Source organism: Megalops cyprinoides, chromosome 7, assembly GCF_013368585.1.
Source record: "Megalops cyprinoides isolate fMegCyp1 chromosome 7, fMegCyp1.pri, whole genome shotgun sequence".
NCBI lineage: Eukaryota > Metazoa > Chordata > Actinopteri > Elopiformes > Megalopidae > Megalops > Megalops cyprinoides.
Genome location: NC_050589.1, coordinates 18860176 through 18885704, shown reverse-complemented (window position 1 = coordinate 18885704; position 25529 = coordinate 18860176). Strand labels below are relative to the sequence as shown.

The 25529-nt window shown below is 42.4% G+C and overlaps 1 protein-coding gene across 1 annotated transcript in view; it reads right to left on the bottom strand.

Moving 5' to 3' along the window:
• Positions 1-17137: 17137 nt before the first annotated feature.
• The window catches only part of col7a1 (collagen, type VII, alpha 1), an 82541-nt gene continuing 74149 nt past the window's right edge, over positions 17138-25529 (bottom strand). The window contains exons 108-119 of the mRNA XM_036532813.1: positions 24748-24810; positions 24442-24504; positions 24229-24345; positions 23913-23990; positions 23299-23352; positions 23125-23173; positions 22786-22794; positions 21355-21447; positions 20664-20789; positions 19672-19734; positions 18545-18721; positions 17138-17202 (exon numbers count right to left, since the gene is read on the bottom strand). Coding sequence (XP_036388706.1) covers positions 17174-17202; positions 18545-18721; positions 19672-19734; positions 20664-20789; positions 21355-21447; positions 22786-22794; positions 23125-23173; positions 23299-23352; positions 23913-23990; positions 24229-24345; positions 24442-24504; positions 24748-24810 — 921 coding nt within the window. The 3' untranslated portion in view covers positions 17138-17173. The remainder of the gene's footprint in view (positions 17203-18544; positions 18722-19671; positions 19735-20663; positions 20790-21354; positions 21448-22785; positions 22795-23124; positions 23174-23298; positions 23353-23912; positions 23991-24228; positions 24346-24441; positions 24505-24747; positions 24811-25529) is intronic.

Genomic DNA, 25529 nt, shown 5'->3' with positions numbered 1-25529 from the left:
GACAGACAGCTGCAGAACCGGCCAGAACCACAGAGAGAGAGAGAGAGAGAGAGAGAGAGAGAGAGAGAGAGAGAGAGAGAGAGAGAGAGAGCTAAACTATGAACTCCAGCTCCTGTGAGTGAGTGAATTCTTTACTGTTCAACATTTCAGCTGTAAATCTAATCTTCCTGGTCTTTCTTTTTTGGTGTTTCAGAATGACTGTGTTTCAGAATGAGAACATGACCAAACAATTAAATGATGCTATAATGGCAATGCACTTAATAGCTGTAATAACTGTTATCTGCTCAAAACACGGTTAATCAGGGGTTTTCTGATGGTCAGCAATTCATAGTTCAATTTTTATAACTTGCTGACAAAATCAAAGGGGAGCATTATGTTTTTGGACTGCCCTCCTGTCCTTCCATTGCAAAACTACTTTAGAGTCTCTAAGATAGCCAGTGCGGCATGGATTTTAATGAAGCCTGACTCAAATATCAAGTCATAATATCATATTCATGAAAAATAGCAAGATTTTTTATTTCTTATGCATCTATGCCTTTCCTTCTCATCTTCTAGCAATTGCTGAACACAATAGATGACCATTTAATTTGCCCACCACCTCAAACCGTACTTGCAACATTCCATTTTTTCCTACATTACAATTTTTTGACATTTTCTCCAAATGCTTTCTAAATTTCAGTCGTGATGCCTGATCTGAATTTTTTCATTCAGGTGAGTATCTGCCTACCATTTGCAAAAGTACCTAAGATGATACAACTTGGATCAAGCTCTAAAACGATAGCATCATTTTAGGTATCCTCTTTTAAATTACAACAGCAGTGTATCCATATTTGATGATGACAGATGCTCTTCTTACCTGTACAACAATCTCAGCCAGTTCCCTGTATTCAGTACAAAAAAAATTATGCCAACACTGAACATCATGTACCACTTTCACGAGATTGTCATATATACACAGGCACTTGTGTTGTTGTAACACATCTCATTTGTGCACACGTTCCCCCTGTGAGCACAAATTATCTCTCGGCAAACTCAGCCTGCCAAGGTACGTGATCAGGGGGGAAGTTACAAGAAAAACTGCCAGCAGAGAGATGCAAGGAGAGTAATACCATGCATTGTAATAGGGGTATGGGTGACTGCCTTCCCTTCAATAAGACCTCTACAGCAACACAATTTAACATCAATGTAGTACTCCTTCTCACATCACAACACTATACTGTTCCATTCTATTCTAACATTAGCTAAACAGCGGCTAATAAATCAAACATACTGCATGTTTTCCCATTCTGCCAATCTGTGGAATATGTAACGGTAGCCCTCTCAACATACATGCCCCCTCCCACCCCCCAAACCAACTGAAGCCAACAGTGCTTAGGAACCAGTATTCCCACCACCGCCCACTACCACCCACTAACATCCACCCACATGCAGGAACACTCCATCAGCAAAGCATCATAGGAAGCACCAGAAAACAGCTGGCGGTTCAGGGAGAAGCCTGAGTGATTGACATAAACAACACATATGCAGACGCCCACGCACAGGCGCTGATGCAAAGCTTTCATCGCAGGTGCCCTGCTCAGGATCGCAGGAAAACGGCCTCCCCGCACAACAGAGGCTCAGTCTCTGCTAACATTACGGCCAGCCTCACCACACTGACCCAAGAATTCACTTTCTGAAGTGCCACCAGTTCTTATGCATGTTGGTTTTCTAATCACACATTTGTCCCTGAGTCAATGGTCTTCTAAAATAAGTGACTTGGTCAGTCAGCAGTAGATGTGCACAGTGTTTGATTAGTAAAAATAGCTGATGCAGGTATAAGTCTTTGCAGGTGTCGATGACTTCCTCTCTATTATCCAACAGAGTTAGGGACAAACATTAATACTTGTAACACAGTCCTCTGATAAAGTCACCAGCAATGAATGAGGAAACACAGCTCTGCACTTTGTCAAAGATGCTGTTGTAACATTATGTAACACATATCATTATCATTGCTAGTGTTGCCCTTGGATACAGATCTTCCCCTCTGCTATTGGGCAACCAATCATTTCCTGGTATCTCTGTCTCTGTGACATCCCAACACCACCATCTAAACCCATTGGATACTTTGCATGTATGTTGGCTACAAACACTTTGATCTCCTGCTCCACATCCAATAGCTGCTTCTGCACATCTGGCAGGTGATACTGGGTTTGGGCCTCATGAAGAACAAAGTCCAGCTCAGCGCTCTGGGAAAACAGACAGTGAGAAAGAGACAGAGAGGATGGGATGGAAGAGGGAGACTGAAATTACATTTTTAGAGACAAAGAGAGGAAGACAAATGGGTGTAGACAAACAGGAAATGAAGTCAGACAGACAGAATTGCAGAGGTGTTCATCCAGAGAGGGGGAGCAAGGAAAAGGTTGGGAGAAACAGGGAAAGACAGAGAGAAACCTACCCTGATTCTGTTGTCACTCATGGAAGAAGGGCTCCAGCAGACCCTGGCTCAGTGATTTTTCAAAAGAGGCCCAGATCTCTGATCCGCATTCACATTTGCATGAAGAAATAAAACACTGGAACAATGCACACAACACACAAGTCTGGGACAGAAAATAAGCTTAACAGGCAACTTCAGCTCGGCAGCGAACAAATGGAAAAAGGAAGCATACAGAGCTTTCTGTACCATAAATAGGAACACTCAAATCAAATCCCCCAAATACAATATCGTTGAAAAAAAAGTTGAGTCAGTCATCCAACCTAATTGCCTTGTATGGCAGACAAGTGTACGGTCCACTCGGTCTGGAGGCCGCTAAGTGGGAGGCAGTGTAATGAGACTCAGGGCTAGCTGGCAGAGGGGATTCTTCTGGGCTCTGGGTCTTGACATTGCAGGGCCCGATAGTGTTAGGAGTGAGGATCACATTTTCAGGTGGATCCGGAATTAAGCCGCTTTCTCCGTTAATCAATAATGGGCACTGGTGCAAATTCTTCTCTGCATGCATCGTTAGTAGTTTTCCAAACAAGGCTTAAGTTTTTTTGTTTTCCTTTTTTACAAAACACTGCATGCAGGATCTCCTGAAACAACTTGTCCTAAGACTCATTACACTGACTCCACACAAAAATTAAGCACTCTCAAAATAGCACTAGCCCAGCATGAAGTCAATTATATTGTATCCTGAAAAAAAAATCACTAAGTGATTAGGACATGCATACAATGGGACACAAACACGAAAGCACAAAGAGTGTTTGAGTGTTACACTGGTGCAGTGTGACCGATGACCTGTCATTGGAGAAAGATATTGCTATTTTGCAAATACTTCAGAATTAATGTTAGCAAATAAATATTTTTGACAAAACATATGACACTTGGCAACCTCAGCCTGGTGATAAAGACAGGCCAATACAGGAAAACCTGGCTATCTAGAGACAATGCACTATGCTGACATGGCAGTCTGCAAGAAGAGGTGGTGCTGTATTTCAATTTCAACTTTCAAATGTGAATAGACCAGGGAAGTAAGTGACAGTTCAGATATATCTACAATTCCATGTCCTGCAGGACACAGAAAAATGACCCATGCACTCTGGAGAGGAACAGGGGTGTGCTGTACTCTGCCAGGGCCTGAGCAACATGACACAAAAGCACCTCACTCACATTTTCACACTGGAGTTAGCCTTTTAACGTTAATTATTCTCTTATTTTTCAGTTAATCATTCTATTTGTTCTTGTATTCATCACTGTAAATCATTAGCTATAGTGATTATATGTGCTATATTTAAATTTTATTGCTCCTTTTGATACTTGTCATGCCAGTGAAGCCAAGTGAAATTAAAACTGAGAAGAGAAAGAGAGGAAGAAAGAAGAAGGAAGAAGAAAGAGGGACAGAAACAGCTCTCATGTCAACACACATATTCTTAAAAATTATTTTCATTCCAGGCTCTATCCTCATAGTAATTCTGTTAAAGATAATGCAGTACAACATCATGCCATAAAGTCAGTAATAATTCATTTCTTCTGTTCAGAGTGGCCATTCCTTCTCCAGTGCCACCTACTGTTAATGCAAAAAAGTCCTTGAGATGTACAAACTGTCATAATTTCAAAATCTGTAACCCTGTCATGTGTGTATTTGAATAATTAAAAATGTAAAATGAATGCATGTCCTAAAAGCACAACTGAATTTCCTCTGGACCCTGGCTGTCAGTTCTGTGTCTGAGACTGCCTCTAATCATCCTTTGACCAGCCTCTTCCCTTCTTAATCCAACGCCCCCATCCATGCCACACCTCCATCTGCCTCTCTTTGCCCTTCTCCTCAATCCTTTTACCCATGTCCTAGCAAAAATGTACCTCCCTTCTTCCTTCTATTTTTGCTTCAGCTCCTCCCACTCTCTTCTCTCCACCCTCTTATGTCTCCCTCCTCCTTCCTCCCTCTGCCCCGTCTTCCCTAAAAACATTCTGTCTCCCATGCATTTCATCATCCCTTTGGCCTGATAGAATCACATCCTATCAGACAGGGAGCAGATGACTCTATACTCAGGCAGCAGAAGTAGTCCTAGGGTTGGTGATGTGTAGGTCAAGAGTCAGCCACGCCCCTTCCTGCGTAGAAGGCATTTTCCCCAAATGCAGCTGGTGAGTGCTCATCTGAAACTGAGGGTGGGTGGGGCGACAAGTTCAATGAGCACAACATTCAAACATTTTTCACTTGATTTAAATGCAAAATTAAATTAGAAATGGCAGCTGAGAGAAATGAAAAATGGCATATGTTAATAAGTCTTGATGAGCATTGAGGGACCCGAGAGAGAAGCCTATTAAATTTGTTGTGTCCTGGGATTCAGTTGCTTGCTGGCAAATTACGGCAGATATAATGAAGTGAATATGCAAATGGACAAGTCTTCAAACGGCAGCTCTCACACACAGCGGTCACTGTAATAATGCTGCAGCTGTCATGGCAATTGGCACCAATGTTGACGCGTGTGTGTATATGTGCGTGCCTGTACTGCCTGTGCCTGTGTGTGTGTGTGTGTGTGTGAGAGAGAGAGACAGAGAGACAGACAGAGACAGAGAGAGAGAGAGAGATCATGATGTCTCTAGGCACAAGGGGGCACTCTAAGACTTGAAGACCAGAGAGACTTAGGTGATAGACAGCAGGACTCCTGTCCGCTCAAACATATTGTGTGAGAACCTACAAACCCACAACTCACAATAACAGGAAACTCTCCCTAGCTCATTAAAATACAGTAGACAGAGTGGACAGATACTGATGGATGGTCCTATTTCACTTCAGTTTTGTGTTTCTCTGCACACTCATACTTGCAACTCATGTAAGTTCTTCTCTAAACATTGTTAAATGTATAATTAAACATTGTGTATGTTCATAAATGAATATATTCCCTGCAGGTGAAGAAAGTTTAGTGGGATTACCATTCTCCTAACTTCTTCCGTGCAAACACTTTAGATATCTCTATTTTGTACACGGATCCTATGCAGCAATATGGGATACATTCATTTATATTAATGACCTGCTTTGTCCAAGGTTCAAGAATATATATGAGTATACAGGTACACAAATGTACAATCTGTAAAAAATTCATATAGTAATTGATGAGACTCAACATATCCATGCAACATACAGGCACAACAGGGGCGTCCCAATATTCACCTCCAGGCTGTGAGATCCGATCCCATCACTGCTTCCTGTATGATGGGCTCAACCTCACCAATGTAACCTTCACATAGAAACTGGAAGCCAGTCTCACTTAAGGTGACCAGATGCAAACAGACCAAAAGCGGGATGAGTAGTAAGTTCGTGTGGAACATGTTACCAACACAGAGAAGTAACCTAAAACTTTGATATAATGTCTGTCTAACTGAATAAGAAGATTTGGGGACATTCTAAAACACTTAACGTGGCTTAATGTTCCAAAACTGCGATCAATGATAACCAAATTTCTCTCAGACATCTCTTGTCAGAAACATTTTCTCCTGTCAAAAAATCAAAACCGAAATCCTAGAAGTATGGTCGTTATCTCACGTTAAGCGTTTTCCTCTCCTTTGACGCCCATTATAAGGAAAAAGCTTAACGTGGCTTAATGTCCCAAAACAGCGACCAATGATCACCAAATTTGTTTGACATCTCACATGTTATAAACACTATCTCCTATCAAAAAGCAAAACTGAAATCCAATGAAACGGGTAACTATCTTGCGTTAAGCCGTTTCTTCTCTACTGACCCACCATTATAAGGAGCTTAACGCAGCATTATGGACCAAAACAGCGACGTATCAGGACTGCACTTCTCTAACACGTTTCTGATCATGATCATAAAAGAACATATCCATGTTCTTTTATGAACATATTCATATATAACATATCCATGTGTTCTTATTTCTGACAATTAAAAACCAAATGACCAATTAAAATGCGGGACATTATCTCAATATGTGGGATGCAGGACAAAGGGTGAAAATGCTGTGCAGTACAACGCAAAGCGGGACACCTGGTCTCCCTAGTCTCGCTGAGTTTTGTTTGTTACATTTAAATTTTCTTTTGTTTATACGTACTGCTGTAATTCACCTTGAGAATGAAAACAATCGTTATCACATTGACAACCATATAAATACTGATCAAGATAAATGGGTAGACGTCGATTCCTTGTTTTAATTGCTTCCCGCTGAAGCTAGCTTATGGTTCCTCTGTGCCAAGGCAGGTCTGCCAAAAAGGATCAGATCGATGCTAAATAACTGCTAACCCTGATAGAATTCCAAGTTCAATTAAAAGTTAAAACAGTGTGCAGATTAGAAGTTGAATTTTTCTATGTAAAGCATTTCTGTACTATGACACCACCCTGCAGTGGCCTCTCTATTTGTTCCTTCTCCAGGACCATGAAGAAGAGGATGAATACCTTTGCTTCTATTAGCATCAATCCTTATCCTATATGGGAAGGATAAATGTAGTGCACCTTGGAGGGCAAGGACCTGCACTCCCAGACTTAAGGAGGGAGCTCAATAGTGTACTGGTGCATGAGTATCAGTGACTATCAGTGTACAGGTGTAGCTGAGTGTGTGAGTATTCAGTGTGTAAGAACACCTCCTTGGCCTCCTCCTCTCTACACCTTGTTCAGCAGGTCTCGCAGCTTATCTGCAAATATAACTGGTCGTCACCTTGTCCGTCACATGCCCACAGAGAGACATGCTTTGCAGTCTGTGCTCGTCACAGCACAATTCAAACATTCCTACTGGAACGAGGTGATTGAGATGCGCTGCATAATGTAATGGAATCATTCACTGTACCTGCCTCCGTTACCAGGGGAGTTTTAGTTTTATTCTGATGGACAACGTTTATATTACTGATGCCCCATGACAGAAATAGCTAAAAAATAGCCCTTGTTAAACAGTTCCATTGGTTGGGGAATTGTCGTTGCCATAGCGACAGGATCTTGATTATGGGAGCAGGTGGGGGATGTACACAGGTTTACTTTTTGACTTGCCACATGCTTTTCGAACTGCTGCCAACCAGACTTCTGTGTGTTTGTGTGTGGCGACAATTGCACAGAGAAGGTCATTTACTCAGGAAGAAGAAAAAAGAAACATGCATAATTTCATGATGCTCACACTGTGAGGGGACAGTACCAGCATGTCACAGTAGGGGTAGTCACAGCTGCACTGGTCATCACTTTGGCTCAGGTACACCAGGAAGAAGTGTCACTTTTACAGGAAAAAATTTTTACAAAAGCAATATGAGACTTTGAAGTGACACGCCTCTGCATCATATTGTGCAAGAGCATGGAATGTGAACCTTGAAAAATAATGTAATAAGACTAGTGTGGTGAGGAAATGACGTTGTGCATACATTCATGCTTAAATGGAATTATTATGATGCATTTGCTTGATAGATACCCTTTTCTAGTATGCCCAAGGCCTACATTTTATATAGTATCCATTTATACAGTTGTATATTTACTGATACAAGTCCATTAAGTACATTGCTGAGGGGTACCCTTCAAGATAGCATTATAATGGTTGTAGTCATGTATGCATCCAAGTTATAGGACAGTAACTCTTATAGCCTGACCTAACATAATTGAGATGTTAGTGTCAAACACAGTAACAGCACATGAAAGAGAGGGTAAATCAGAGGTAATTGATTTTTATAATGAAAAGGCTTCCATTTTCAGCATTCTGATGTATGGGTTCATTAGTTTTGTTCAAGTCTCAGTCTATACGTACTGGTGAACAATCTTCAGAGGGCAACAGGTACGATCTGCGGCGTTATTTTGGGCCTAAGAGTAGGCTGCAGTTTGATGTCATTCCAAGATCCAAGCAGTGCACAGCTAAGTGTTTTTCTTCCCATTCAAAGTCCAACTAGGTTCCCTTTATTTAGAAGCCATCAGCTCTACATCAGAGCATCTTGCTTGTAAGTTGAATGTTGCATTGACTGGGAGAAGGACATGTCTTTTAGACCACAATAAGATGGGAGTGCGATGGAAAATTCTTCAATTGCAAGCACTTACACTCACCCTGTATCTCACCTTTGCAGCATTTTTCACAGGGATGCTAACTTGTTTACAAGCTCCCAAACTCTCACCCTGTGATCCTTGCTTCTGATGGCAAATTGCAGTGATACTTAAGAGTAAATAAAACATGTGGCTTGGGCTGGGTGCACAGGAGTGTGATGGATGTAATAATGCATTTAGCTTTCAGGCTCCCCCCCTGTGAGCACTATCAGTCATCAAGCACAGGCCTCATTACGCAGACACTCAAAACCTGCTTTCACAGTGTTCAGTCGACAGCCCCGGTTCCACTGGAGCTTGTCATCACCACTTGCGGGTGGCAGTAATTACAGAAAGATACTTTTGTAACATTAATAGCGACATTTAAGTTACACCCATATGGTTGTGGTAGGTCTGTGCACTTCACATAATAAAACTTCAGAAACCTGCTGCTGTCACTGCTGGTCTTCCTGTTTGAGTGTGAATGTACTACATTTCTGTTCACTCTTAGCATAGGAGAATCATTGAAGAATCAATTCATCTTTTATTACAGTATATCCCAATGAGGAGTGAAAGACTGATTCAAATGCTGTGCTAAAGTCATGCCATTTGCATGCCTACTACTGCCTGCCAAAGTTCTAGGTCAAGCCTTGAATCACTGAACTGATGTTTAATGAAGACAAGTGTGTACTCAATATTGTTGTCTTCACCACAGTCTGAAAATGTATGCTGCCTAAATGATCACAAGTCTCAAAGAGGCATTTCCCACATCAAAATCAGTTTTCATTCAGATTTAAAGGTTTTAAATGGATTCACCTGCTTTCATTATAATCTTCACTTACCTACAAGTAATTAGTGACGTTTCCAACAAACTCTTGTAGAATTTCCATGGCATTTCATTACCCAAAACTTCACAAAACTAATCTGTGAAAGGGGGTTGCTGGGATCAAACAGGAAACTGCTAATATCGATATTGAAAGGGATCGGGATTAAGTCAAAAACTGAATGAGTGCAATAAAATGCATCACGCCTGATATCAAGAGATGTTGATGTGAAAATTTACATGGTTTTCATCGAACATTGGTAAAGGGTACCAAAAAGTAGAAATCAAGAAGGGAGAATGTAGATGTCAAGGAGGTGACATAGCAATATCAAAACTGTAGATAACCTCACTGTCAGTGTAAATTCAGTGAGAGTGCTGATAAGCAAAAGGTCAAAAACAAAGACAACATTAAAAGCCCGCTCAAAAACATTATAAGGCCACTTCGGATTAAATTGGGCACACTGGTGGTGCAGTGACACACACCACAAAGTTGAAGAAAAAGAACCAACCTTATTTGGGCTTATGAAAGGTATTCTGTATCTAGTAATGCTCGAATGCAGTGCTTTTCTGTTCTTCATCAGGTTCGTGCCTTGAAAGCACGGTGTTGATGTTACCTTGAAGTACAACATGTGCATTATCTTATTTCATTAGGTTTTTCATAGCAACACCATGGCACATATCCAGCATTGACCAACCAAATATTAAATAGCAGCACACAACGTCTGGTTTTATATTTATATATTTATGCATTTATTTACTTTGAAATCACATTATTCGCCCATAGAGGGATGTCACGAAAACTTGTCCTTGGTCCTAGTTTTCAAGGTCAAATTTCCCCTGGGGCATCCCGGAAGCGAGTCATTAGCTTCAGCCATCGCCCCTGCATGTGCAAATAACGACCTTCACAAACGGACGGTATTTTACTAATTATCTACTGATATGATGTGGACGTGGCTCGATAACACCAACATCAGACAAATAAATAAAAGAATCATCGACCACAACAGACTTCTCCGAAACACATTAGGAGGCGAATAGTGTAATTACTCAGACGTTAGTCTGAAATCATCATCACGACCCTGTCGGGACCACACGATTTGTGAACCTCCGCATTAGAGGACCAAACAAATCTGACAATTCTTGAGCGACACTGACATCTTTGACAGCTTGCTATGCAGGGTAAAAGGAACTCAATTATTCTCGCTGCGCGGGCGAACATCAAAGCGCTGCGGGGTCCGTGGATGTGAGTTAAGAGCTGCGCTGATGCCATGATGCTGAAAACCCCGAGAAGCAGTAACAAGCTGTCAGCGACGGTCAGAGCTACAGAGTAATAATAAATGCATTAAACAAAAATAGCGCCCGGGGTGGCGTGATTCATGCTCTTTTTATGTTACTGTTTACATATCCATAACCAAATTTAAAGTACACAATATGTGACGTTACGTATCTATAAATATTCAATTTAATACGTCTATCACCGGATGTTTTTTTTTCTAATTTGGGATCCCTAGAATGCGAGGGAGAGAGAGAGAGCTTGGGAAAGTTTTACTGCAGTGCAGAAGCAAACGCAAGCTCACATGGAGATGGGGATGCTCGAAAGTGAAGTGCCCATACCAAGCTTACAATTCCACAGACGCTGGTCGCAGAACTGTCTTCTGCAGTGGTGGCAGTATAGTCATTTTGGCCCTTCGGATCAATTCAAACGTGCTATTCACCAATTCACTCTTTGTTATAGACAGCTAGAATTAAAAAGGCCATAACACACCACTGTCAGAAAAATTACGGAAATAATCATGGACATAAATGAGGTTTTATTTTTTATTATTTACAATGTTTTCTTATTTTGTGTACAGTACATATTGATTAAGATCTATTTAAATCTGTTTTCCCAGAGTCCCCTGGCTGGCTGGGTGTTCCTCTCATCCTTTTTGCAGCTGTATTGACTGGTGGCCAACTACAGTATTCCTCAGTACTGATCAATACGTTTTTAAAAATGGTAAAACTACCCAACAGAATAATTAGTAAATTTTAAGATGGTTGCCTCATTGACATTGATCTTTCTAACAACTGCACTTCTAACAACAACATCTGAAGTATTACAGTGTAACGGTCTCCATGTTTGATTGACCTCCACCTTTGCTATCTCCAAATTTTAACTCATCAAGGATGCTGTGTTGACAGAAATGCATATGTGTATTGCTGAAGAATATGCATAAAGAACAATTACAACAAACAACTTTGTATTTCTGATTTAAAAATTCTTTAAAAGAAATATATTAAGAAAAATTTACTAACACAAAAATATGAGAGGTGCTTCATTCAGTCCACCAGATCAGCAGTTTCTTTCTTCTATCAGGAACTTGTGCGGTTGTACTGTTTCGACATAATGATGAATTGAAAATAAATATGTTCTCTCGCTTCACTCCGCTTGACCACTCACTGGTATTAAGCCTTATTCAGAGCATCTCTGATTTTCTCCATCTCAGTCTCCCTCCATACCATCAAAGTCGCTCATTCCCCTGTCTCCACCCCCCCCCCCCCCCCCCCCCCACTCCCCACGCACACACACTCCAGTCCAGCTGGGTGTGAGGTCCTATTTCCTCCTGCCTATGCGAGCCATCAGCTCAGCATTGGCAGCTGCCTTGGCTCGCATTTCGTGGTTCTTGGCCAGGTCAATCAGGACGTTGAGGATGCTCGTGGGGACGTCCAGTGACAGGGCGAAGCGAGAACCCGGGGGGCTCCTCTTGGGGCCCGGGGGAGTGGGCCGTCGAGAGCGGCTCTTTCGGGTGATGGACTGGTACACAGGGGGCAGCAGGGACTCCAGGACCCTGTGGTGATTCAGTATGTTGATGGACACCGTGTCTTGCTCGATCCCTTGGCCCCCTCTGTCTCCCTCCTCCTCTGCCTGTTCCTGCAGGTCGCTGATCCCTCTCCCTTGGCACAGCACGCTGACTATCAGAAGCAATGCCAGGTACACGCACAGAGCCACGCCTCGCATCATCGCTGAAGGAGGAGCCTGTGTGGTTGCAACACAGAGGAGGAAGCAGGGAAAGGGGAGCCAGAAGGTCAAAAATGAAACAAGTAAAAAAAACTGGCAGAAAAAAAGAAAGAAAAAGAAGGATGACACATGACAGAGTCTGCAGAGTCAAGCACTGGTTAGAGGTTTTGTTGGTTTGCATCCAGGATTGGTAAAATGTTTCTGTACTATTCTGAGCAAGGCTTTCTTTAGTTACTGAAAAAAATGTGTTTATGTTTGTAACAACTGCATGCTGTCCTGGATGAGTGAACCTGGTAATCAAATACAATTTATAGGTATGGAAACCCAAACATCTCTGGTCTTCCACTGTTAGGCACTTTCTTTACTTCCATAGCATATTAGCGTCATTGAGAAGTACTGCTATTAGAGTGGATAAAGACCAGCAGGATGAATAGGATATCCTCACTTGAGCTAGCGAAGACAGGTAACGTCTGCTTCTTCGTAAAATTACACCCCTGATCAAACTGGAAGAGGGCACACTCCCATTCTCAAATTAAAGACCATATAATGCATAATACATATACATCAGAAAGATGTAGATAATGAAGATATTGTTTCAGGATTCTGTCACATCCAGTAATTTCAATAATGGCAATAATGACTCACTGACAAATCAAGCTCATTACTTTATCTGATTTTAGATGGCCCTGCTTTCTCTTGAACTCGCTGATGGCTAGATAACTACACAGCTATAGTGATAAACAGCGATAAATTGGCCACCGAGTCATTGTCAATGTGTTACCTAACCCAGCAAAAGCTACAAAAATTAATGGTCCTTTATTTACTTGGCCAGCATAGCAAAGTGTACTACATTCTTGTAATAAACTTGACAAAGAAAAAAGTGAATATAGGTTTACTGTGCTCTCAAAACGTTTTTAATAAACGTGAGGTATCAGACAATTATCCATTAAGAGATTACAATGGGTTAGAACCTTAGCATGATCACCAGTGCATGACTTTAATGTAATGTATTTTATATACATTAGCGTTCTGTTAGTTCTGACCTCAAATTAACAAGAAATTGAATATGTAAATCCGTCTAAATTCTTATGGCAGAGATATTATCTTTCAGTTAAAAATGTTAACTTGTTTATCTGTTGCTACTATAAATAGATGTTCTAGATATGCTTCTGTCTTAGATTTGTGAACAACATCATATACTCCTAATTTTTTCACTAGACTTGTGATTTCATCCCAGCTTTCTCTCTGAAAACTTGCTCAGATATGCTTGGTTCCCCTTTCTAGCTAAGGAATTGGACATGCCAAGGGTCTATATTAAGTCTGGGGAACCACCTCACATGTAACCTGACAGGCTGATCTGGAAAATGATACAGAAATTGCATGCTTGTTTTAGGATCCTGGAGTATCAGACTGGTCATATATTCAGCTGAGAACTAGGGTTCTCAGGGTGACCCAAGTTCTTTAGGGACTTCAAATGGTGGGATGTAGGCACTCGTACTTAGTTTATAAAGTACACACTTAAATCCAATAAATGTTCCCTTCAAGTGTCTTCCTGGCCACTTGCTTAGTACACCACCCTCCCTTATTCCCTGACAAGTTGTTTGATCTGCCAGAAAAGAAATGCATATGTATCCCAATCAACATTAAACAGAGCAGTAATAGAACAAAAATGGGTTCTTAATGGATTCTCTACAGCCTGGACCGAGACCCCCAGACCAGAATAAGCATATTTACTGCTCCAGTATAGTTCCATGCAATTGATAAAGTGACTTACTTGCAGTTGCTCTTCACAATCTTCAAGTTTCAGTCCCTCTGTGGAGTAGCTACAGTACAGATCTGACAATATTGCGTTCTCTTTTCTCTCTCTCCCGCTCTCCAGCAAAGTGTGCCCCTGTGAGCAAAGTGGGTATGCCTGTCTTTGTTGGTCTGCCTCCGTGGGTCTTTGTGTACAAAGTGTGTGTGTGTGTGTGTGTGTCTGTTTGTCTGCCTGCTTCAGCGTAGCAAGAACCAAAGCATCTGCTCCGGAGCCCGAACTGATCTTTAAGTGTGTTCCATCTCTCCCGCTGTATCTCTACATCTCAGTACTCTCACCGTTTCCACTCCACCCCTCGTCCCTATCCCCCCCCCCCCGCCCCCCCCCACCCTACGCTGCCCCCCTCCTCAGTTCATCCCTGACTTTATTTACACACCCTTTCTCTGTGTCCCTCTGGGTCGATGTCTTTACCTCCTCCTTTACCCCACATCCCCGACTCTCCTTGTCCCACCTTCCTCACACACTTCCATCCTTTACTTTTCTTTCCCATCTGAGTGTGTCTCTCAGTGTCTCTCAAGACAACACAATGATCGCTGATCGTTTCGTCCCAGCTTTCACCACACATACCTGTTTATTTGATGTCATTCTGCCAACTTTTTCTTGCCTTGGGTCCTGGAATTTTACTTTGCCTGGCATACATTTGATATTGGACTAAATGAAGTACTTTCATTTTCATTTGCTTATTTCCCCAGTCATTTTCATATTGCCCCATTTGAGATATTTGTTCTCCCATGATTAAATGTAAAATTTGCCAACAAGAGCACGCTAATGTGCCATAATCTGGTTCATTGTAATTTCTGCTGGTAGGTTTAGACAGTTTTTGGTAGATCTGACCAGGGGTGCAAAATACAACAAGGAATCAATGCTCTATTGCTATATTTCCACTGTTTCATCCTGTGCTGAAAATTAAATTCCTGCCATTAAGCCTCTTCCATAGGTCACAAAGTTCACTCCCAAATCATTCAAGCCTGGAATTTCTCCACCATGGTCCCACATTTCCATAAGACATAACATGAAGGCCTAAGATCACACCTACTCTCATCCAGAGTAGTCTCTGGTGAGTTTGGGGGTTGGTTTAGACACACAGAATGCAGGTACAAGACAGAAATACATTTGTGATGATTTCACTGTTAAACAATAAAAAAGCTAACTGATGTTTTAAGCTTCAGAGCTTATTTTCCCTACATATGCAGCAGAAGAGATAGAAATCATAACCTTTGAATATGGTTCATGTCACAGGATCATTCTCAGGTTTTTGAGCCATGGTGTGTGTGTAACCTTAGATACACACTCTGGAACACAATGTCACACAGCTGCGCACACACACACACCTGACACACACTGTACACCACACTGCGCCATCAGTACCTTCTGTCCTCTAAAATCAGAGCCTCTGAGCTGTTTGAATCTGGGCGGTTCAGTACAGCCCAGTGAGCAGAAAATACTTTCATTAATACAGCATGCTTTGGAGTAATTAGTTTGATTCAATCTCGATCAGATGCGTAATGCTTTAATCTCCTGATGAGTCACACTGGTGGAAGTGTAAACAGGTTGAAGCAGTGCCATCGCGCTACCACCACTGCTGTCTGATAGGACCTGCGCTCTCATCGGCGCTATTGAAATCAAATGAAGAATAGTACAGGAAATGACTCAAACCATCAAAGAAATTGATCATTTTTAAAAATCCTCTGTTTATTTTCCATATAAAATAAATCAATGATTAATACTTGGGTGTTTTTCCATCCTCAACCTGGACAAAAACATCATCTTAAAAAAAAACACTATACAAAAATAACTTTTAGAAATAGCACCTTTTTGCTGAGAAACATGCAATGTTACACATAATTATAACAATAGGCAACCTACAACACAACCTATCACACAAGATTGTTTCCCAGGTAATACAATAATATGTACACATGAGTGACAGATTGTGCTTACCTAGTGATATAGCTATAATACCTCTGTACATCAGATGTTATGGACTGCAATGATTTGGAAGGAACACATTCTCAGCTACCATGTAACGACATTGCTGCAGAAAAGTTAGGCATTAGATGGGTATCTCCTCAATGCTGTTATACCGAACCTCAAGAAAGCCTTAAATTTCTAAGCTTCGGGACATAAATGATTTATTTTAAGACATTACAAAAATACTCAACATAGGCTAAGATGACAGATTTGTCTTCAGGCAATAAGCAACCCTTTTCAATTCCATGATGTAGCAGTAGTGTGATTATAATATAGGAACCCTGAACTGTAAGTTTTATCTAGAGGACAAAATATCTCAAATCACAAGACTGCTCTTCTTTTACAAGGGTTTTTATTTCACAACATTGGACTTCAGAAGGGCATCTTATTGGTACTCATCTTCATACCAAGCGTGATTGCTTTGGAGTTCAGCTATTGACATTTCCTCAAGGTGGCAAAGTGGCATCGCTATCTTGAATATGTGGGTTATCAAATTGGTGTCACTCCAAATTCAGCTCTTCAAAATCAAGTGTGGACACATTTTCACGCATGATCTGGATTTGAAATAATCTCTATAAGTGCAAACACCTCTAGTGTATAGAAATAGCCTACTCAAGGATTCTACAGTACAAGGACACAAATACAGAGATAATCATGCCTCCATCTATAAAAAAAGATAATAGCCAATTAAATTTATCAAATAAATAATATTTCTCAAATCACTCTGGCCATCAACAGTGTTGTTAAAAATGCTGAATTCTTGTCTTCAAAAGAACTAGAGATGATTTCAGATTACTGAACTAGGTGTTGTTGGTCATAAAATGCCACTTCCATCTTACACTTGATATTTCTCTAATGCAGATGCAATGCGGACTTAATAATAGATTACACTGAAAATCATATCACTGCCCAATAGCTACTGAAACAAAAATAAATAAATGTGTAACAGCTTCAACTGAAGGGCACCATCGCTTTGTAGCTCACCTACATCAGCATACCGGAGTTGCTGTAAAAATATTTTTAAAATTAACATATTTAAATAAAATTTAAATATTCCGTAATGGTTTCCTGACATTCCTTGTAGATCCAGAGAAGGGAGGCCAGAGCATGGATCATCTCCCCCTCCTGGTGGACATGGCACCTGCAACACAACACAGCGGTCAAACACAAGAGATGCTGTTGAACACCAGATGTTCATCACTTCTTTTTACTTCTCTCCTTCTTCATCCCCTCATCCCGTCATGCTACGTCTTACCCTCCCTTCACAAAGTGCTTTACTCTGGCTCTCAAAGCATATTCATTCAACTGTCATGTGACTGGGGTCAGCACAGGGTCAATTACAGATGAGTGCGGTGACCTTAGCGGCAATGGCAGATGAATGTTGTCATCTTATGGTCAACCACATAAGACAGTGGTCAGCTGAGGGTCAATCACTGATGACTGTAGTCAGTTTAAGTGTAAAAGGAATGTACAACAGATTAATGATGACTGTGGAGTAGAATATGCAGAATATGCAGGAGCTGTATTTTCTTTGCGGTTCTACCTAAAAGAACGAATTGTCAACATGCATTATACCACACATGTGACAGAGTTATGGGGTGTCTTGATTAAGCCTGTCAGCTCCATTGCAGATAGAACTGATGAATGCAGCTACTAATCAATTTAGAGCTGAAGTATTTAATTATTACATATGTTCACTGGTTTAGATTTATACGATTTATTTGTTATTTTCATTTTGTATTATATAAAATGCTTTGAAAACTGAGTCAAAATGAGTTTCAAGCCAAAAAAGTACTTTTGAATTTGAAAGGGAGAGAAAGAGAAAAAGGAAGAGAGAGAGGCAGAGAGAGAGAGAACAAGTACACCCAGCTTCCGTGTCAGGGCATGCCTTGGACATCAAGATAATATCCTCATCTTTATAATGATAATCACTCAGAGCTCCAGTCCACTGGGGCCCTAGGGCACCCAGCCAGGGCCTGTTTCTGTGACCCCTGTGCGTGCGTGCATAGGGCTCTGTGACATCACCCTTCCTGCTAGATCAGTCCTGAGGAGACGTGTGTGTGTGTGTGTGTGTGTGTGTGTGCGTGTGTGTGTGTGTGTGTGTGTGCATGTGTGTGTTTGTGTGTGTGCACGCATGTTTTTCTTGGCTCACAATCTATTTCTCCCAAGTATTCATGTAGTGTTTGAGAGATGAGGTTAGGAACATCTCAATAGCCATGACACCATGCATAAGACATCCAGCCAGCAGCTATAAGGACAGTTACATGGCACATTGTTGCACCGGAATTCATCAAAATGCACCACATTTAACCCGAGTTATGCCCTGAAATCTACTGTCCACAGCCTTTTTTGGAGAACTACAGTACAATATAATCTGTTATATTACTGTGGAGTTCTGGTGGAGATGGCTGGAATGCTGCTGGAGTAGCGGTGGTTTCAGGCGGGCTGTGAGGTAAGGCCTGGGCTCGGCATGCGTCGGGTACCTGCACTCTTTCCCAGGCAGTACTCCTCGCACTCCTCCTGGCCCAGGAAGCGGTTGCTGTTGCCTCCACAGCCGCTGTAGATGAAGGGCCTGCAGGCTCCCACCTGGGCATTGAAGTACCACCGCAGGGTGTACCGCGAGCAGCTGCCCTCCTCCAGAGGCAGGGAGCAGGCAGTGTCTGGGGCAACAGAATGCACGGATGAGTGAGGAGTTTTTCCATCCACACAGGGCTCATCGGCTGAATGCTTGCACCTGAGAACATGCCGCTTTCCCAGGCGCAATGTGATTATCTCGTTACTGAGCATGCGGACACACCCCACACCCCACACCCTGCCATCTCAAGCACAGGAGTGTGCGTTACACACAAACAGAGGGACAGTGAGGGCGACACCCAGACCATGCAGCAGCGCTGCGTGGCTGTCCCCCGCAGGGCTCATGCAGGCACACAGGACAGGAGAGAAGGGAAAGGGAGCAGAGAAGACAGCGATCCCACATCAGATCCTTGCACGCACTGTGTTAACAATATCCCTTCATTTCCTTTCCATTGTTTGCAAGACACTGAAGGCAGCACAGGGTCATTACAAACCCACTGCTCCTCTCTATCAGAAATGGCTGCCCCAGACACACTACATGCTACACATGCACACACACTCACACACACACACACACACACACACAAACACACCCGTGCGCGCACACACAGTATCTCTCCCTTCACTTCCTTTGAGCTAACACAGCTGCTGGGACACGGCTATGTTCTGCCAGCACTGCTCTTTCTCTTCCTTCTCCTGCTGGAGGCCATGGAGCAAAAACAGAAACTGCAGATCCAAATATGCTCAAATCCCTGGATCCTGGGGACACTATCTGAACGTCATTAGCCTTTTATAACGGAGGTAAGAGAGTTGCGCTGCTTCTGTGTTAAAGCACAAGGAAACAAAGTTATGCTCATCCTCTGTTACAATCAGAGAGGTGTTGCTCCGAGATAACTGCACAGTTAGTGTGGTGGGGAGATGAGAGGGTTTGATTATAAGGGAGGACAGTGTATTCCCCTCCTTCTCCTGGACATGCAGAGACCCCTGTCATGCAGATTTATCCCTGTGCGGCCCAGAGGGGAGATGGGTTAGCTACCTGCCCCTGGGGCCTCTCTCTTGCGTCGTATGGCTTGGAGAGGATCAACAGTGATGGCTTCACCTACAAAGAGACAATGTCCACAAAGAAACTCTATGCTATGATACTGATAAACATCAGTGTTGCTACACATGATCTAATATCCACCACTTAGCTTGATACTCCTCTGTGCAACAGCCTGCTCTACAGTGGATTTAATGCAAATTGTTCATCATCTCTTAGCTTCCATTATTTAATTGATATTTTGTCTGATTGAGGTTGATTGCTCGTCTGATTGTTTCTACCGCTATGAAAAAGGTAAGATATGTTGAAACTTGAAATATAAAATAAAATATGTTAGGAACATATTTTTTGTCAAAATGCATTATGCCACTTACCACCACATGACAATGTCTGCATGTATTGTATAATTTATTTAAAAACGACACATTGTTTATTCTTAGGGCTGCACACAAAATAGTGTATATTAAATGATAACTATTAATAGTTTGTAATGTATGGGTTTTGTGGTGGAAGTGAGTCACCCCTCTTCACTGTAAAGTGCTTTTAGATCCTTCAAAGGCGCTATATAAACACAATTCATTACTAACAGTACCATCATTAATCAGTATTTTCATTTTATTACATTGCCATCATCTTGACACATATTAAAATGCGATGTTTATTTTCTGAAGTTTCCATACACAACTATAGGTATAATTTAAAAAACTGAGGCACCATGTGGTTAGGGAGTGTGACTTTAATTACCAACACAATTTAAGCTTCATATCAACTGTAGAATGGAGATGTTTTATTTCATACAGCCTCACACTACAGCTCTCAGAGTCACTCTACCATCTGCTTTTGGTTAAGTTAAGGTTTGTTAGATTACTGCTGACAGAGAGGACAGCTTGTACTAAATTAAGAAAGGTAATTCTTAAGGCATTACAGTGAAGATGTCATTTGAGTGTGACTTTCTCAGCAGTGGCAAAGGAGCATAATCACTTACATACCCTTATTGAGATTGGCTGTCGGGGTGAAGTCAATCACCTCTTCCATGGGATCATCGTAGCTCTCAATGGAGTAGATGTGTTCATAGTCAGGGTCGTTGGTGTTGACTACGACACGCAGCTCCCGGCCTACAACACAGGGGGGCGCCATACAGTTCAGAGGCCCTTTCGCCCCCCCCCCACTAAACCAACCTGACTGCCTGGGGACGATTCAGCTAGATCACTGTGAGACCAGCTTAGTTAGGAAGTAAACAAATGCTTGCTGCAATAGGCATCACAGAGCTGGCAACCTTCCAGACATCAACACCTGGGGTTCTGCAAACACATCCGATTAATAAAGGGTTCCCTGGACTCCTGGAGCACTGTCAGATCTCTTCTCCTACTATCAAACCTGCCTTGTGCAAGAGTCATTGCAACACAAAATAGGGAGACGCAACTGTGTGACTCTCATAGCGCTGATCGGTTCACAGGCATCTCTTGATAGCTGAACTACCTTGTGCCACCCTTGAAATACAGACAGAAGAGGAGGAGACAGCAGCACACACACAACATGTACAGACAGGCAGACACATGGAGACATACAAATGAAGACAAACCCAGAACCGTATACAATGAGGTGGCCAGATGTGTTTCCCAACATACAGACAGGAAACGTTAGCATGGGATAGACAAATAGACAGATAGACACACTCACCCTCCTCGCCCTGCCGGGACACCTGCTGCTCTGGGATAAGCCGTGCCCGATAGGACTGGACCGGCGGGCGGGACGGCAAGTCTGGGGAAACACCTGAGAGGACAGGGGGGCGGAAGGGGACAGGGACGGAACAGGACAAGGACCAAAACAAAAAAACAGGACATACAAGTCTATCAGTAAACACACACACCTCTACCCCACACCGAGACAAGAGGACTTGAAGAACACACAGTCAGACGAGGAATGATCAAGACAGTAGTCAGTGCATGCCGGTGTTTCCACACGAGACACAAACTCACAGACAAACCACCACATCAGAACAGGAGCCAACAGACTCGTTTTGCCAGTACGGGTCAGACCATGTGTCGGAACGTAAGGGTGAAGCCTTTAGCCATGTATTCCACTCTTTTTTTCTCCCCCAGAAAAAGAGTATATTGCATGCATACATGTTCATGGAAGCGGGTCCACAGTACGTCTAAGTTCACTTCTACTCCTTCTCCTATCGATTCCTGTTGCTTGCCCTCCCCCCAAAATATTATGAACATGTTTATTGTTATTTTGTTATTGTTTGCTGGTTATATGTTCCCCCCAAAGTTCTGATGGTTAGGGATCTCCCTGTAGCTTCCTCCCACCCCCTTTCACTCCATTTTCTGGTGAATACAGACAATGAGGCACTTTGAGATTGGGGTGATGTCCGCATGTTCAGAGAAGCACCCCCCCCCCCCCCAACTCCACCCAACCCCCAGGTTCACTAAGATTTATTTTGCCACAACTTGCACCTTCTGCTAAGACAGCCAGGAAACATGCACTTTAAACCTTGAAAATAACAAATACCATACATTTTTATCCTGGCAGCTAAGAATTAACATGAAAGTTACATTTTCTTTCATTATCCACATCAAAACCTTGGTCTACTGTGTTTCAGTGTTCTTCTGTCCTAGTTTTCACAATTAAAACATGCTTAAATTAAGCCTTACCCACATGAGGTGCACCTGACAGAATAATAAAATCCAGTTCAAATACTGCAGTGCTTACACTTGTATGTATAAGTGTATGTACCCTTGCCCTACTCATGTACAAGTGTAATTGCTCAGTAAAAACATACAGTTATATAGTAACATACTTGATTTACAACAGCACTGTGTATGTACACAGTAGTACTCATGTGGGTATAGTTTAAGTACACAGATATAAGGGCCACTTATTATTAAATGGGACCAGGAATCCCATTCAAACCTTAGATGTCACCTTAAGACATCAGACAGTGCTGCCATAAATAGCAATTCTTTCAGCCATCTATAAATAAATACATTGCCCCTAAAAACATGTACTGAAAACTTTGCATGATCAGATTTGTATGTGTACATGACTGGAGCGTGGGGTGAAGCCACCCACCCACCTGTTCCCGCTCTCTGGCTGAGCACCACTTACCTCCACATGCTGAAACACAAACAGACAGAGAGAAGCACTGTCACACTGAGACCTATGGGGCAGGTCAACAGATGAGTCTTACTTTATGGATAAATTGTGATTGCGAATCATACCACGTTATGCCTCTGCTATCTGTCACTCTACCATGTGTCTTTAACTATCCACAAATCATTAGCATTTGAATCATTTTAAAACACAGCCTCTGAACGTATTATCCACTACATTAGTGACCTAATGGCTTAAAGAATTAAACAACTACATAATATGTTTGATGTGTGTGTTGATACCATCGTTTGAATGTTATATTTTCTGCCTGTGTCTCCTGACCCTGAAACTCACCACAATGCAGGCTCATCTCTGAGCGAACGAAGGCACGGATCTCATCCTCCTGGTGACAGCGATAGGGAGAGAGAGAAAAACAGAGGCACAAGGAGAGAAAGAGAGATATTACCTCATCTGTACACCCCTTAGATTGAGAGGTGAAGGTGTTATGAAGCTGTATGACTCACTGACCGTCAAGCCTGGCACTCCTTTGTCTCCCTTGACACCTTCTGGACCCACTTCTCCCTGAAGTGATATGTTGCTTGTCAATTACAGTGCACCTGGGGGACTCTCATCTATCTGAGCAACTGTAATAACCCTACAGCACACACACATGTATTGTGTATCTAAATGCCTCTGTATGAATGCATTCACATACTCAACAGTCTCTTGAACATTTACATTTATATTTATTCATTTGCAGGTGCTTTTATCCAAAGCATGTTTCAGGTGTTCAGGTGAGCGCGGAAGAGCTGTCTCTTCAGATGTTTCTTAAAGATAGTGAGGGACTCAGCAGATTGGATGGAGAGTGGAAGTTCATTCCACCATCAAGGGACAACGAAGGAGAAAGTTCTGAATAGCGATTCCATGCCGCGATGTGACAGGACCGCCACAGTTTGCTGGAAGTCGCTCTGGATAAGAGTAGTGTAATGTAATGTAATGTAATGAACACCAGGTGCAAACACATGGGATAGCAACTCTGCAACAGTGTGGGACAGAGACAGTTTTGTATTTGCAGCTGTGGTGCAGAGACAATGCTTCTGTGTCAGTGACAGTGACAAGTGCAGAGATACAGGTGCACTCACCTGCTCTCCTCTCTCTCCTGGGATACCTGGGATGCCTCTGGGCCCCACCATAGCAGGGCCTGTGGGGCCACGTTCTCCCTGTAAACCCACACACACTTTAATGCATCTCGGTTAAACATTTCACAGAAATCCAATAAATTTACTGAGCTGCTGAACAACAACAGAAATACTCATGAGGGCTTGGCTGTGATAACATGGATAGAAAGACAAACAGGTCACCAGACAACACAAAAGGTCCTTAACAGGAACCGCAGTGCTGTAATTGGCTTGGAGTGATCTGGCTCAGGTGGTCAGGGTAACAAAAACAGGACTGTACCTTCTGTCCCTGAAGACCCTCGGGGCCCTTTGCCCCTGCTGGCCCCTGTGGGCCAGTTATTCCAGGAGCCCCATCTACCCCTCTGGGGCCAGGAGGGCCAGGTATACCAGGAGGGCCCTGCAAGGAGATGAAGATGTGGGGAGATGTCATTTTATCCATCTCACTTCTCTTTGCTATGGGGAGGATGAGATGAGTGTTTGAGGACAAACTCACCCTTTCGCCTTTCTCACCCTGAGCTCCTTTGGGTCCCTGTAGTCCATCAAAGCCCCTGTCGCCCTGGATACACCCAGACAAGTCGGTTACGTGGGGGACATGTAAAGACTGACTTACATGCAGAAATGCAAGAATGTATACATGCACATACATGTGAAAAGACATACATAAGCAACCTTCAAAATTTTCTTTATTTTCTTACCCTTCCCCTTTTAACTCACAACATGTCAAAGCAATTTATTTCCCCATACTCCCCTGTGCCTTCCTAGTTCTTTCTCCCCTCCTTCCTAGATCCTATCCCCTCACCTTTGGGCCAATCAAACCCTCCTTCCCAGGTGTCCCTGTTACCCCTGGGGGTCCCACATCTCCCTGCAACATACAGGCGTAGTTAGATTTCTGAAACATGTAGTCACTCATGCTTGTTAGGTTACAAAACTCACCTGCTTTCACATATCCATCACTTCCTACTGTTGAGTAATTTCACTTACTACAATAGTTATGACTTGCATTGCAATTAATATTGTTATTATTCCACATGTTCATGTTTTATATGTAACTTAGCTAGATATGTATTTCACAATTTTTAAATGAGAATGGTACAGGCCTGTCCAAGATATTTTAAATTATACTTAAACAACTGTGCAAACTAGCCACGACTCATAAAGCTCCAGAGTGATACACTTTTTCAAAGAGCACCCTGGTGCTGAGCTTGCACAGTGCGATTTTTAAATGATTCATCAAATACCCGCCCAACCATTCTGCTTGATCTGGATGTTATCTGGATGAGGATGCCTTGGGCTGGTCTGTGTGGTGCAATCTGAGGATATTCTAGCAATTTCCTTTGTACCCTCTAGACCAGTGTGGGACATTCCCATGCAATGTTTGTCCCAGACACTGCATGATCATGAAGTGTCAGAGACTTTACCGACAAGCATTAGGAATGGGAGGGACAGTAAGGAACGGGAACTGAGGGAAAACGATTGGCTGATCAAAAAAGGGTGGCTGAGCCTCACAGTATTGGGATGCAGTCCATGCAGTGAAGCTTATCTGGGTGTAGAAGAAGCAGGACTGTCTTTTTCAGATCAGTG